Source organism: Pyrgilauda ruficollis, unplaced genomic scaffold, assembly GCF_017590135.1.
Source record: "Pyrgilauda ruficollis isolate IOZ18807 unplaced genomic scaffold, ASM1759013v1 scaffold129, whole genome shotgun sequence".
NCBI lineage: Eukaryota > Metazoa > Chordata > Aves > Passeriformes > Passeridae > Pyrgilauda > Pyrgilauda ruficollis.
Window position 1 is genome coordinate 105213 of NW_024511321.1, and position 13956 is coordinate 119168.

Sequence of the window (13956 nt, forward strand, 5' to 3'; positions counted from 1 at the left end):
AATACTGGATTAACTCCATGCATGGCCCAAGTGGTGGCACATTTCCAGGACACGACAGCATCATTGCTCTGCCTTTACATCCAGAAAAACAGAAGAAATCCACGTCATGTGGATGTTTCTGAAGTGACAAAATCAGGGAAGAGCGAATGTGGCCAGGAATAAACAAGGAAGCAGAGTTACCCAGCATGTTTCCTCTGCCAGAAGTGTGACCTTGTCCCTGCTGGGAAATGGTCATTTGTGAAAAGGGAGCCTTGGCTGCGTCCACAAGACGCCTGGAGGCGGAAGGGGATGAAGAGGTGGGGGATTGGAGTGAGATGGTCTTTAAGGTCTCTTCCGACCCAAACTGTTCTGTGATTCCACGACTTTTGAAGTAAAGAGCTTGCAAACCCCACGTGAACAATGGTACCAGTGGCAATGGTTTGGAAGGGAGAATATGGGCTGGCAAGTGTTGAAGACACAAAAAATGGAGGGAATAACAAGCATCTGCCTTTCTCCTTTTTGGTTGTTTTGTTTTGTTTTGGTTTTTTTTCCTGAGACTTCATCCTTTTTAAGAAAGAATCTGCAGACAGGGAATATCAAGATCCAGGTGAAGCAGAGAGGTGACAGGATCCTGCTCACCACCAGGTCAGAGCATGTCGTGCTTGGACCATCTGAGGAAACAGAGGCTTTTTTTTTTACACAGAGATTTGGGGAATTTCTGTCTCTGTGTATGGAGACAGGCCAGGGACTCAGCCCTCTTGCTTTCCCAGCTCCAGCCACCCAGCCAAGGCACCGAGCAGCAGAATTCCATGGCTGGTGACCCTGGGAAGAGCCAGTCTGACCGGCTTGCCCAGAGCAGCAACAGCAGCTGCCTTCAACAACTGCCCATAACACTTTAAAAACCAAAACACAGGTCACGGGCTAAAAAAAAAAAAGTGACAAAACAAACTGGGGACAGGGAAATTGTCACTCAGCTTCACCTCTGTTTCCCCAAGGATGCCCATGGAGCCATTTCACTGGGAAAGTATCCTGGTTTCCACGAAGAAGGAGCGGATGGGTTGGGAGCTGCGGCGCGGGCAGGTCTGGTAGGTATCATCCCAGCCCCGATGGAAGCGGCCATGCATTTCGGCACCTTATTTGGCATTGCTGCTCCTAGGGAGCGAGGACTTGTTGCAAACAGTGGGAAGAGCCCTGGGGATGCTTGGCTGGCTCTGACGCAAGAGCTGCGCCGGTGCATTTTTGACCTTGCTTCGCCTCTCCGCCGAGCGCTGCAGCTCAGGGAGCCTCTCCCTCCGCAGAGGGAAGGAGCCCCCGGGATGGAGAGGGCAGGGAGAGGGGCTTCTCAGGGAAAGGGAAACTCTGCCAGTGGGTTTAGGAGCAGAAGGAGCCGGCAGCCTTTCCTCAGCGTGGAAAAGGTTACCAGCTCCGCGGGGCCGTATCCAATTGCATCAGCTGGGAACCTCGTCCAACACGCCGGGCCGAGAGTAACCCTTTCTATTTATTGCCCTATTGTTTGGGGCTGGAGGAACACGGAGATACCATCTGGGAAAGCTTTGTTGTCACAGACCGGCTCTCGCCTGCGCTCCAGAGTCACCCTCTAAATCACGCTCCGGCTTCCACATTTATGGGGATGGAATGGGGGTTCCTCCGACCCGGGATTGGGGCCCCAGGAGGGTTTGAGGGGGGACGTCACCTGCTGCAGCGTCGCCCAATTTCCCTCCGGCAGCATCAGCCACGTTAGCAAAAACCCTTGGGTAAAACCTGGCTAAGTGTGCCCAGAGTGACCTCAGGAAAGGTTTTATTAGTATTAAAGGTATTAAAGGTATATTAGGTATTAAAGCAGAGGAGCAGCCTTTATAAATGTCTCCATTCTAGTACAAATGTCTCCATTACAATGGCAAAGTGAAAATTAGAAAAATTTTACTATCCTGTTAAGAGGTTTTATTGCCTGTGTGGTGCCAAAGCAACCTGGTCTAGTGGAAGCTGTTCCTGCCCATGGCAGGGGGCTGGAACCGGATGGTCTCATGGTCCCTTCCAACCCAAACCATGCCATGATTCCTGAAGCTCCCACTGCCATTCACCAGGAACGTGGGAATGGTGTTCCTGGCTGGCAGAGCCATCCCCGAGGCTGCCAGGGCGGGCACGGCTTTGCTGGGATGTGCCTTCCCATCACCTGGCATGGAGCAGGATACATCCAGAGCGCTGGACCTCAAACCACAGCCCCTTCCGCGTGTTGGATTTTCAGGAAGCACGGTTGCTCGGCGGGATGTGTGTATCACTGGGTGGAGGAGCTACAGGAAGCGGATAATATTTTTTTTTCCTCCATTTGTGCCGGTTCAGACCCTTTTATTTAAAGACAGTTCCCATTTCCCACATTCACACAGATTATGAGGATGGAGGGAACCAGCCCATCTCCCAGCCTCAACGGGGGCACGGGCTACTATGCCAAGGTAGGGTTTTGCCGGACGGGAATGATTTTTCCTATGAATTTGGGAGCAGTGCTAAAAAACACCCCAAAGGGTGCAGAGTGGGCACGGCTGCCGTGGGACCCAGGCGTGTTTGGGATGCCGAGGTTCTGCCAGCCCTAATGGATGCTCTCCGGGCTGGCTCCCCAATTTACCCCTCTGGATGCCCTGGGACCAGCGGCCACGAGCCGAGGCAGGCAGGGCTGAGCAAAGCTGGGCCAGGATGAGATAAACTGGGATGAGATGAGCCGGGATGAGGCGGGCCGGGATGGGCAGAGCCAAGCCGTGATAAACCGAGCTGGGATACACTGGGCCGAGCCGGGATGGGCAGAGCCCAGTGGGGATAAACCGAGCTGGGATACACTGGGCCGAGCCGGGATGGGCAGAGCCCAGTGGGGATGAGCCGAACCGGGATGAGCCAGGCACAGCTGAGCCGGGCTGAGCTGAGCCGAGCTGTGTTGAGCCGGGCCGAGCCGGGGTGGACCGAGCCAAGCCGGGATAAACCGAGCTGGGACAAACTGGGCTGAGCCGGGATGGGCAGAGCCCAGCGGGGATGAGCCGAACCGGGATGAGCCAGGCACAGCTGAGCCGGGCTGAGCTGAGCCGAGCTGTGTTGAGCCGGGCCGAGCCGGGGTGGACCGAGCCAAGCCGGGATAAACCGAGCTGGGATAAACTGGGCCGAGCCGGGCCGGGCACAGCCGAGCCGCGCTGGGCCGGGCCGAACCGGGACGATCCCAAGCCGGGCCGGACCGATCCCGGCCGGGCCGCCCCCCGGCGATTCCCGGATGTTGGAGCGGCCCCCACTTGCTCCGTCCTTCGCTTCCATAAAAGGCCAAGGGGCCCGGCAGCCACAGGCGCGTTTTTCCTTTAATTATTATCCCCCTCCTCCTCCTCCTCCTCCTCCCTCTCTTCCCTCCCTCCCTCCGCCTCCCGCTCTGCCCGCCCGCGCTGCTCCTCCCGCGGCGGCCCCTCAGGAGCGGCGGCGGTGGCGGCGGGCAGCGCAGCGGCCCCGATCCCGCCCCACCGCGCCCCCAGCCCTGCCCCGGGGCGCGGAGCGGGCACAGCCGGGCCCATCCCGCTGCCGCCGCTGATCCCGCTCCCGCTCCGTGCCGGGCGCGGCCGGCGGCGCAGGAGGCCGGGGCCATGGCGCTGGACGGGATCCGCATGCCGGACGGCTGCTACGCCGACGGGACGTGGGAGCTGAGCGTCCATGTCACCGACCTGGGCCGCGACGTCACCCTGCGGGTCACCGGCGAGATCCACATCGGCGGCGTCATGCTGCGCCTCGTCGAGAAGCTCGGTGAGTGCCCCGGGACCCCTGGAGCAGCCCGGCATCCTCCCAGTGCTCAGCAGCCTGCTCCAGTGCTGTGCTTTAACTCCCAGCGCCCTGCGAGTGCAGTGCTGGAATACCCCAGTTTAGCCCCCAGCACTCTGCTTCAGGGTTGTGCTCCAGCTCCCAGCACTCTGCTCCAGTGTTGTGCTCCAGCTCCCAGCCCCCTGCCCAGTGCAGTGCTGGAATACCCCAGTTTAGCCCCCAGCGCTCTGCTCCAGGGTTGTGCTCCAGCTCCCAGCCCCCTGCCCAGTGCAGTGCTGGAATACCCCAGTTTAGCCCCCAGCACTCTGCTCCAGTGCTGTGCTCCAGCCCCCAGCACTCTGCTCCAGTGTTGTGCTCCAGCTCCCAGCACTCTGCTCCAGTGTTTGCTCCAGCCCCCAGCCCCCTGCCCCCTGCCCAGTGCAGTGCCTGAGTACCCCAGTTCAGCCCCAGCACTCTGCTCCAGTACTTGCTTCATCTCACAGCACCCTGACCCAGTAGCCTGACCCAGTACCCTGCTTTAGCTCCCAGCACCCTGCTCCAGGACTGTACTTTTGTCTCCCAGTCCTGGGCTGTAGCTCCCAGCATCCTGCCCCAGTGCAGTGCCTGAGCGCCCAGTGCTGTGCTCCAGCACCCTGCTCCGGCATTGCGGTTTAGCTCCCAGCACCCTATTCCAGTACTGTGCTCCAGAGAGGCTCCCAGCACCCTGCCCCGGGTCCCAGCATCCTGCCCCAGTACTGTGTTTTACTCTCTCCCAGTACTCTGTCTCAGCTCCCAGCAGCAGGGAGCCCCCCAGGTCCCCACACCCTGCCCTAGCCCCTTGTACCTTTCCAGGTTCCCCCTCTCATCTCCTCCACCAGCCAGCCTTTACCACCCCGGATCCTCAGCCCCATCCACCGGCTGCTGCACTCCCGGGATTTTACACAGAGTTAGGAAACAGCTCCGTTTCTTGGGGGTGGGGTTTTTTTTTGGGGGGGCGCTCCACAATTCACACCAAAACTCCACCCTGAAGCTCCGATCTAACAAAGCGCTGCCCGTGGGGCGATCAGTGGGGTGCTGTGGGCGAGGGCACCTCGGGGAGCCGGCGGTGTGCGGAGGCTGTGGGAGCGCACCTGGACAAAGAGCCCGTTTGTCCGGGACGCGTGGGAACGCGGCCGGGCCTCGGGCCCCGCCGAAATTGGGGAGCCCGGCCTCACCGAACCTCCTCCCCTCCTTGTCTTTTTATCGGCTCTTTATTGCTGGGCTGTGTTTACTCAGCGGTGCAGCCCGGGCTGATGGCTGTAATTGCTCAAATAAAATATTAATTGCGAGGCCCCGCGCGTGCCTGCGGCTGTGGGAGTAGCGGAGCTGTCAGCTGCAGGTCCCGCTCCGCTGCGGAGCCCGCGTGTGCCTTTAAAAAGCCCATCTCTTCCCCCGTGCTTAGGTTTTGATTTATTAATTATCTCGGAGTCGCAGGAAGGAAGAGATGGATATAAATACGCTGGGTTTCCAGAGGAAGCGAGCGCTCGCATCAAAGGGTCTCGTGCTGGAGGTAGCTTGAACTCCCCGAAAACTTAATTTTATTCTGTTTAGTTTTTTTTTTTTCTTCTTACTTTAACGCTGGAGGTGCAGAAAGTTTTGCTGAAGTTCAGTGAGGGAGAAAAAAGCAAACCAGCTTTCTAGAAGTGATGAATCCCCCCGTGAGTGAAGGAGCGATGCTGCGTGTCGGGAGATGCCGGAGCAGCTCCAGGAGCAGCTCCAGGGAGAAGAAGCGTGTGTGGAAAGCCAGGCATGTGCGCGGGGCCGGAGCCCGGCAGGACCTAAATTAGCTCCTGACGTAATCCATCCCCCCCGAAATGTTTGCCCGGATCCTCTCCACTTGTTAAATTAGGGATTGTATGAGAGGGAAGGAATGCGGCGGCCGCGGCGGAGTGGGGAGAGGGGCTGGAGCTCCCCGGGGCTTCAGCCCCAGTGCCTCCCTTCCCGGCATGGTCACATCCATGGATATCTCCGCTGCTGCCTTCCCTTTCCCCTTGGCTTTCGTTGCCTAGCCAAGCTATACGTATTTAGTTCCTTGTAATCTTCCTGCGTGTCAGCTCTTCCAGCCCTCTCATTATTTTTATGGCTCTTCTTTGAGCTGCTGCCAGTTGAGCGGGGTCGGGTGGGACGGGGCTCGTTCCTCATCCTCCCCTGCTCCTCAATGCTTCCCTTCATCCAGCCTCTGCATCAATTCATTTTGCAATTTTTCCACATCAAAACACTTTCCCTGCATTTTTAACCTTTTCCTCCCTGTCGTTCCTCTGTTTAATTCCTTACTTCGACAATTTGCAGCGTTAAAAAAAAAAATCATTCTTCTCCGGCCAAGCGGATTTTCTGCTGTGAGTTTTAAGGAAATTTCCTAAAAATAAAGTTCTTTGCAGTTCTGTCTTTCCCTGTGGGATCCCCCATGGGCAGTTCACACTGTGGGGGGAGGAAGGAAGGTGGCTCAGTGCCTTAGGCTGGGCTTTGCCTGCTCCATCCTTTGGGACAAATCCTGCAGGCTTTCGAAAGGAGATTTCTGTGGCCATCCTGGAGTTCCACTGAAGTTTAGGACATCAGTGAGAATCTGCAGCAGATGAGCCACACTGTGGTTTTGGGGTGCTGGTAGGAGCTCTTCACCATCAGTGAACAGAGAGGAAAAATGCCTTTCCTTCCTCCCAGCAGCAAGGAAAGCTTGGAAAAGGGAAAAAAAAAATCTTGATTTACATCAGCATTTGTTGATGCTTATAGGAGGAAGAGTGCAGTAAATATCCTGTTGGGATGAAGCAGGAGCCCAGCAAAGTTTTTCCTCCTTAAATTCAGGGCTGCAGATATCCATAAATCCCATGGACTCCGTTCCTGCCTGCACAGAGCTGCAGTTGGACTCTTTGGGAACAGGCAATTAAAATCTGTGGCTGATGCAGGCAGGGATTGGAGGAAGCCCAAGCAGCAGATAGGGATTCTGGTAACTCAAGTGAATTGCAATGACCTGTTGGCTCCCCTGTTATTCATCACCCGCTGGATTAAGCCACTCCATTAATTGAGCCGTGCCAAGTTCTTGGCAAAGTCATCCCTGAAAAATAAGCAAAAAACTGCTGAGGTTTTAAGAGCAGCAGCATTTAGTTGCTCTGTAAGGGCTGGGGTCTGTACTGGAAACTCCTGGTGCTCTCTCAGGGTTTTTTAGGAATTTTGCCACTATTGACTTACAAACAAAAAAAAAAAAGCGAGGTTTAAAATCACTGGGAGCAGAGGAAGGAAGGAAGTGAACGCAGGTTATTGTTGTTGTCAACTTGAGGCTGTTTTAAACACATGGAATTTTAAAATCCTGCTTTTTTTAAAAACATGCTTGGGAGGAGCTCTGTGGAGTTTGTGGAATTCTGTGGGATATATGGGGGATGCTCTGTCTGGTCATGGGAATAAAGGAATAGCTGACAGAAACAGGGCAGGGGGGACAAATGGTGTCTGGCAGAGGCACAGCCTAAGACAGATGACCTAAATGTGCACTGAGCAGATTCAGAAAGTCGTGGATAGAAGTTTTGTGATGGAAATGTGGATTTCTCTCTGGGATTCTTTCTCTGGGATTTCTCTCTGGGATGTGGGTGGCAGGTGACTCCAGCTCCCAGGGTTTGCTGGGAGCACTGAGCACCTTTCTGGGCTTTTACCTGGGGAAAACAAGTGAGTGGCTGGGAAAAAAAAAAAAAAAAAAAAACCAGCAAGATTTGGAATTATAGATGTCCTTCTGGACCAAAAGGGGTTAAGGATGGGTAACGTGGTGGAATCCCTGTTTTAGTGACCTGGGGTGGGCAGGAGAGCTGATATGGATAAATGTCAGAGCAAACCCTCTGCCCTCAGACAGGCTGGCAATGGCAGGCAGTGATGACATCTCCTGAAGCCTTGGGGTCTTTTTTTGTGAATTGAAGCTGGGATAAGGGTTTGTTGATTTAACCTCCATTGTTCCCTCTGGCAGCTCCTCCACTATCTCCTGTGTGTCACCTGGGAGAGGGTGGGATGTCACCTGAGGACTGGCACAGGAGTTGCCCCATGCAGTTTTGGTTGTAGCACTTCAAGCTCTTTTTTGAAGTGGTTTCAGCCTGCAGATGTGTCTGTGATTCACCCCAGGGGCTCTCTTCACCATTAAATAGACTTTGCTGTGTTATCTTCCAAGGATTTCGGCTCCACTCCTTGCAAGATCAATTCTAAATATTAGTGTTATTCTGCCTGTGAAGTCTCCTCTCCTTAATGGACCCCTGAAAGGTTTATGAATAAAACACCAGCAAAGTGCAGCGTCATTGATTTGCCCAGGTTTGTGTTTGAGGTTTTGCAGTGCTTATAAACACTCCAGACCCTCGTGAGACTGGCTGGGGGAATTTTTTGCCTTGCAACTGGAATGAACTCTTAGAAACAGCTTAAGGCTATGGGAGAGAAATGCAGAGTCCTTGTCCCAGCCCATTCCTGTTGTGAACACAAGGCAGGAGGAGGCTGCAGGGCTTGTCTGGTAGGTGGCTTGTTCCTTGTGCTTTGGACCTTGCTGGAATGCTGCATCCAGGTCTGGGATCCTCATAGGAAGGACATGGAGCTGCTGGAGCAAATCCAGAGGAGATGCTCCGAGGGCTGGAGCCAGGCTGGGAGAGCTGGAGATGCTCCCCTGGAGAGGAGAAGGCTCCAGGGAGGGCTCAGAGCCCCTGGCAGGGCCTGGAGGGGCTCCAGGAGAGCTGGAGAGGGACTGGGGACAAGGCATGGAGGGACAGGACACAGGGAATGGCTCCCACTGCCAGAGGGCAGGGATGGGTGGGAGATTGGGAACTGGGAATTCTTTTCTGTGTGGGGCTGGCAGAGGTTTCCCAGAGCAGCTGTGGCTGCCCCTGGATGTGTCCCAGACCAGGCTGGACAGGGCTTGGAGCACCCTGGGACAGTGGAAGGTGTCCCTGCTCATGGCAGGGGGTAGAATGAGATGGGTTTTAAGTTCTATTCCAACCCAAACCATTCTGGGATTCTCTGACTGCAGCCACACTTCCCAGAATGATGTGTCTGAGCGTCACTGCTCAGTGCCAGGTGTGAGCTTGGGGTGCTTCCCAGTCTGTGCCCACAGTGTCACCTGGGCATCTTCACCTGGGACATCCACAGCTGCTCATCTGTCCCTCAGTTGTCCCCTGAGATGAGAAGGTTTTTTTGCTTCAAAGTCAGTGCTGGTCACTCTTCAGTGTTGCTTTCCAAGTGCATGATGGCCATGAGAGGACTCCAAGTGCCATTCAGTGCTCAGGGATCTGTTTGTGTCCCCTCTGGGGCTGGGTGCTGAGACCTTGTTACAAATCAGGTAGGTGTTTGGGGCAGGCATTGATTTCACTCCAGGTTTCCCTGGAAAATTTATTCCCAAGCTTTTAAACAGCAAAACCTGCCCAGCTGGCAGTGGGATGGTGAGCACAGAGGGGATCTGGCACCTGCTGAGCACCAAATCCTCCTGCTCCAGATCCAGGCAGGATTTTGGGCTGTTCTGGGTTGGAATTGGTCTTCCACTTCAGCAGCATCCTCAAGGAGGCCAGCAGAGCTGCTCCCATTCCAGTTTCCATACTGCCACTTGATGAATCCCTTCACGTGTGGCCTGTGCTGATCCTCACCCTCCAAACAGCACATTTTTGGTGACATTAAGTGACACCATGCCAGTGCTGTGAACACACCCCCCCAGCCATGCACATTGATCTGGCTCATTCCTTTACATCCAGCTTGGACTCCAGGAAGCTCCAAGGTGGGCTCAGCTTGATGGTGGCTCAGATAAAGTCCTCTTTGTGAGCCTGAGTGGAATATTCAGCTGAGCTGCCAATGACCAGAGGAATTCAGGGTGGGGGGAGGTAAAAGCCACATAGAGGCAGCTCTGAGCTGCAGTCACAGCAATTAATATCTGTACTCAGAGTGCTGATGATTCTTTAGGGTCAAAAACAATTAGGATTTTATTTTTATTAATTTATTTTTAAATTCTGTCACTGTGAGCCATCTGATTTGGCTGGAAAGAGCCCGGCTGAGCTCACAGGTCCTGGTGGCAGGGGAAGGAGCACGGGGTGGGAGGTGGTGTTGGTGCTCCTGCAGATCCCAGAGCCTGGGTTTGTCACACCACAGACAGGAAATTGTTGGGGTTGCTGCTCCCACCCAGCCCAAATCAGGAGTTTCCTCTTCCAGCTCCCTCAGGTTTCGATTTGACATAAAGCACGTGGGGAAGTCGGTGTGGGGAGCTGAAAAATCATAGAAATTATTGCATTCACACACTTCCCTTTTTTTTTTTTTTTTTTTTCTTTCTTTCCCTTTTTCTTACATCTTCCTCTCCATCAGGGATTGTGTTTCACCCAGGCATCTGCTGAGTCTGTCTAAACCGTACAAAAACTCAAAGAAATTGTACTCAGGATAGAATCCCTGGAAATGTTCAAGGCCATGTTGGGCTTGGAGCACCCTGGTCCACTGGGAGGTGTCTCTTGGGGTGGAATTAAATGGTTTTTAAGGTCCCTTTCAACCCCAGCCACTCTGATTCAGCAAAACTGACACCTGGATTTTAACCCTTGGTCTTTGATGTGATTTAAAAAAAAAAAAAAAAGAAAAGGATTGTGGATAACTGCCTGAAATTGTGGATGTGGGGAATGTTTACTGAGTTGGGAAAGATGAGGGATTATTTGCACTGCAAACTTCAGTTGTTTCAACATCACCAGGGACACCAACACTGCCAGCTCCTGGTTTGGGTGTTGGGGGAGTTTTTTTAGTGGTTGTTTTTCTGACACATGAGGGGAAGGAAGGAGATTTACAGCCCTTGTGGAGCTCACTGACTTCAGCCCAGCATCCAGCCCTGGCTGTGCTTGGGGGGAAAAGTCTCGTGGTGTGAAAACATCTTGGGGAAGCTGCATTTCTTCATTCTCATTCTGAAATGTGAATTAACTGATTGCTTAGAAAGGGGCAGAGAAACAAAACTGAGCAAAACTCAGCTGGCAGGATTCAGTTCTGAATGTTCCAGTGGCTTTCAGGGGTTTATGGTGTGCAATTTGGAAAAGTGCTGAGACCCCCAAATTCCTGTTGGATGGAATTTTAGCAGGGTTGCTGTAATTTAGTTTTCTTGCCCAGGTTTGCTTTTTACACATTGCTCTCATCCAGGCTGAAGCTTCTACCAGGTAGAACTGTTGGGAGTGCTCAGAAGTGCTGAGAAAGTGCTCAGAAAACCAGAGGAAAGCTTTTTTATTTATTTATTTTTTATTTCTGGAGAACTGATCTTGGTTTTTCTTTCACTCACCCATTTCCCAGCGAGGATGCAGCTCCCACTCTGTGGCCATTCAGATGTGAACCTCAGCTGGGAGCTGGGTACATGGCATGGCCCTGTGCCAGCATTGATCCCCCTCTTCCAGGCCAGCTGGGATCCTGGGACACCTCCACTTTTTGATAAAATGTGGCTGAATTTGGCCAGCAGGTTGAGAACAGTTCTGGGAGGGGATGAACATAAAAAACCAGTCCCACCAGCTGCTACAGAAACCTTCCCCTTCACAACCTCAGCTGATTTTTAGCTTGCACAACATCCTGACAGCACCCAAAAAATCCATCTTGCCAGTGGATTGTAAATCTCTTCCCAGCCCATTACACCTGCTTGGCTGGTGGTTGTTTTCTTTCTTTTCCCCTGCTCCCTGCAGGAGTACATGTTCTTTGGGAAGGGTGAATTGCTGAAACTCCAATTCAGTTAGAAAGTCAAATTTCATTTGAAATTGCCTGGAAGAAGGCAATTGCTCAGCTTCCCATCCTGGCTGATGCTCCTCAGAGCTTTGTCCAGCTCCAGAGCTCCTGCAGCAGGAATTGTCCCCCTCCCTCATGTCCTGCCCCAGGGCTTTAGTGCCAGGACTTGGGCCTGTGATGGGTGAGGCAGATCCAGGCTCAAGGCTGGGGGTGTTAAAGTCCTTTAAAAGTGTTTTGTGTTCATTTATGAGCTTTGGTGAACAGGCAGAACCAAAAAGAAATCATGGAGTGGTTTGGGTTGGAAGGGAGCATCTCATTCCACCCCTGCCATGGGCAGGGACACCTTCCACTGTCCCAGGCTGCTCCAAACCCTGTCCTGCCTGGCCTTGGGCACTTCCAGGGATCCAGGGGCAGCCACAGCTGCTCTGGGCACCCTGTGCCAGGGCCCTGTTCTTCCAGCCATGATCCCACATGGATCTGTAAGAGAAGGAGCAACATTTACAGTTATGGAGTGGGGTGAGGCTGCCTGAGGTATCCTCAGGACTCCAAATGTCACTTTGCAGGGATCTGAGCTTTAACCATCCCTAAAGCACTTGGGGAATTGCCTGGTAAGAGGTTGGGAATTCAGGTTGCCCATCATTCTCCTTTCTCTGCCTGATGCTTCATCCCTCCCAGTACACATCCTCTGGCTCCCTTGCTGGGTGTGATGTCTTTTTGGCAGCACCAGCTCCTCTGGCTTGCACATTCCTTGGGGATGAGTCAGGACTGCAGGCTGCTGTCACCCTGGGACACTTGTCCTTTTTGGAGAGGGAAGGGAGTGTGATCCCTGGAGAAGTGTCTTTCCTCTTTCCTCTCCTTCCTTTCCTTCCTTCCTTTTTTGCCTCCCAATGCTTCCTATTTTGTGCTGGAGAATAATGGAAACCACATTCCTTAATCAAGTTTTCTGCCATTCCTCATCATTCCATGGAGGCAGGAGCAGCCAGTGAAAGCCTCCTGTGGAGGGCTGCTTGATGAAATGGGGGGAGCAGTTGGCAAAATCAGGTTGTGAAGATCCTGTTTAAAAAAAAATCCAATTAAAAAAAAAAAAACACTAATCCACCCTTGCTTTCCTTTGCTCTGTGCCATAGAAAAATGAATAATCCACATTTCTCTGGGTTGCTGGTGCAAGGATTTAAAGGAATTCTGCACAGCACTGGCAAAGACCTTCCTGAGCCCATCAGTGCTGGGGGTGTTGGGGAGCTGAGGTGACCTCTGGAGAGTTTCCCAATATTCCAGCTGGGTTCAGCATCATTGGAAAATTTCTCCCCCTGCTCATGGGTTTAGACAGGATTGGGTATGGCTGTGTGAGCATTTAATTGGAATAAAGCTACCAAATATCCAAAAAGCTAAAAATTGCAGGGAAAATTTTGCAGGAAAACGTGATGCCACATCCATGGAAGTGTTCAAGGCCAGGCTGGATGGACCTTGGAGCAACCAGGGATAAAGGGAGGTGTCCCTGCCCATGGCAGGGGAGTGGAATGAGATACAATCCAAGTTAATAAACTTTCAAATAAGCTAATTGAGCAATCCTATTAACACTGGAAAGAGCTTCCTTCCTCGAGTTTACTTTAGAAAAACAGTCAGTGGCTTTCAGGCTTGTTAGGATTTGCTCTTCTCCCTGCATCCCATGGGCTGAGCATCTTGAGCCCTGCACTGCCAGCAGCAGCCTTTTGGGATAGTTGGGGCTGATGTATCAGCTCTTCAGGACTCCAATTACCACCCCTGCCTCATCAAGACACGGACTTTCCATTGCAGAGCTCACTTAGAATCCCCATAAAAGCCAAGAAAAGAATCCCACTTCTCTTTCCAGCGTGTTCCCTCGTTAGCAGCAGACACTCCGTAATTTCCCTGAGCAAGGACAGACACATGGAACATCCACACGCAGCACTGCATCCCAATGGGCTCAGTCTCCTCCACTGGGCTTTTTTTCTCCCCCCTCCCTCCTCCTTTTTTCCTTGCTCTTGAATCACTCTGTGCCACTACACCGGAGCTTTGACGTCAGGACTTTGCCATGAGCGTGTGCCCTGGCACGGTGGGATAAGGGGGAGGTCCCCTGAACTGGGTCGTGCTCTTGGAATCACAGAGTTGGGAACAAGGCTCCTTTTGTCCATGTTTTTTACTTTATTAAGTCAAAGTATTTTTCATGCGAGAAATATTCTTCTCAGACTGAAATTCCAACACAGGTCCACCCTTTTTTGGGCACCTCCGTGGGTGGGTGTGGATCTTCTCCTGAACATTTGTTTTCCTGAAAATGAAGTAGGATACAATTTTTGCAGGGGCAGCAGTGATAGGACAAGGGGGAATGGTTTTGGAGAGAGGAGATTTTAGTCCCAGCTCATTCCTGTTGCAAACACAAGGCAGGAGGAGGCTGCAGGTGTCTTGCTGCTTGTGCTTTGGACTTCGCTGCATCCAGATTTGAGACCTTTGTAGGAGGGACATGGAGCTGCTGGAGCAAATCCAGAGGAGCTG

At 52.9% G+C, this 13956-nt stretch overlaps 1 protein-coding gene across 4 annotated transcripts in view; it reads left to right on the forward strand.

Moving 5' to 3' along the window:
* Positions 1 to 2313: 2313 nt before the first annotated feature.
* The window catches only part of FERMT2 (FERM domain containing kindlin 2), a 50575-nt gene continuing 38932 nt past the window's right edge, over positions 2314 to 13956 (forward strand). For all 4 annotated transcript variants that reach the window (XM_041458559.1, XM_041458560.1, XM_041458561.1 and 1 more), the window contains exons 1-2: positions 2314 to 2429; positions 3576 to 3744. In XM_041458559.1, the coding sequence (XP_041314493.1) occupies positions 2367 to 2429; positions 3576 to 3744 (232 nt within the window). In that variant the 5' untranslated portion in view covers positions 2314 to 2366. The remainder of the gene's footprint in view (positions 2430 to 3575; positions 3745 to 13956) is intronic.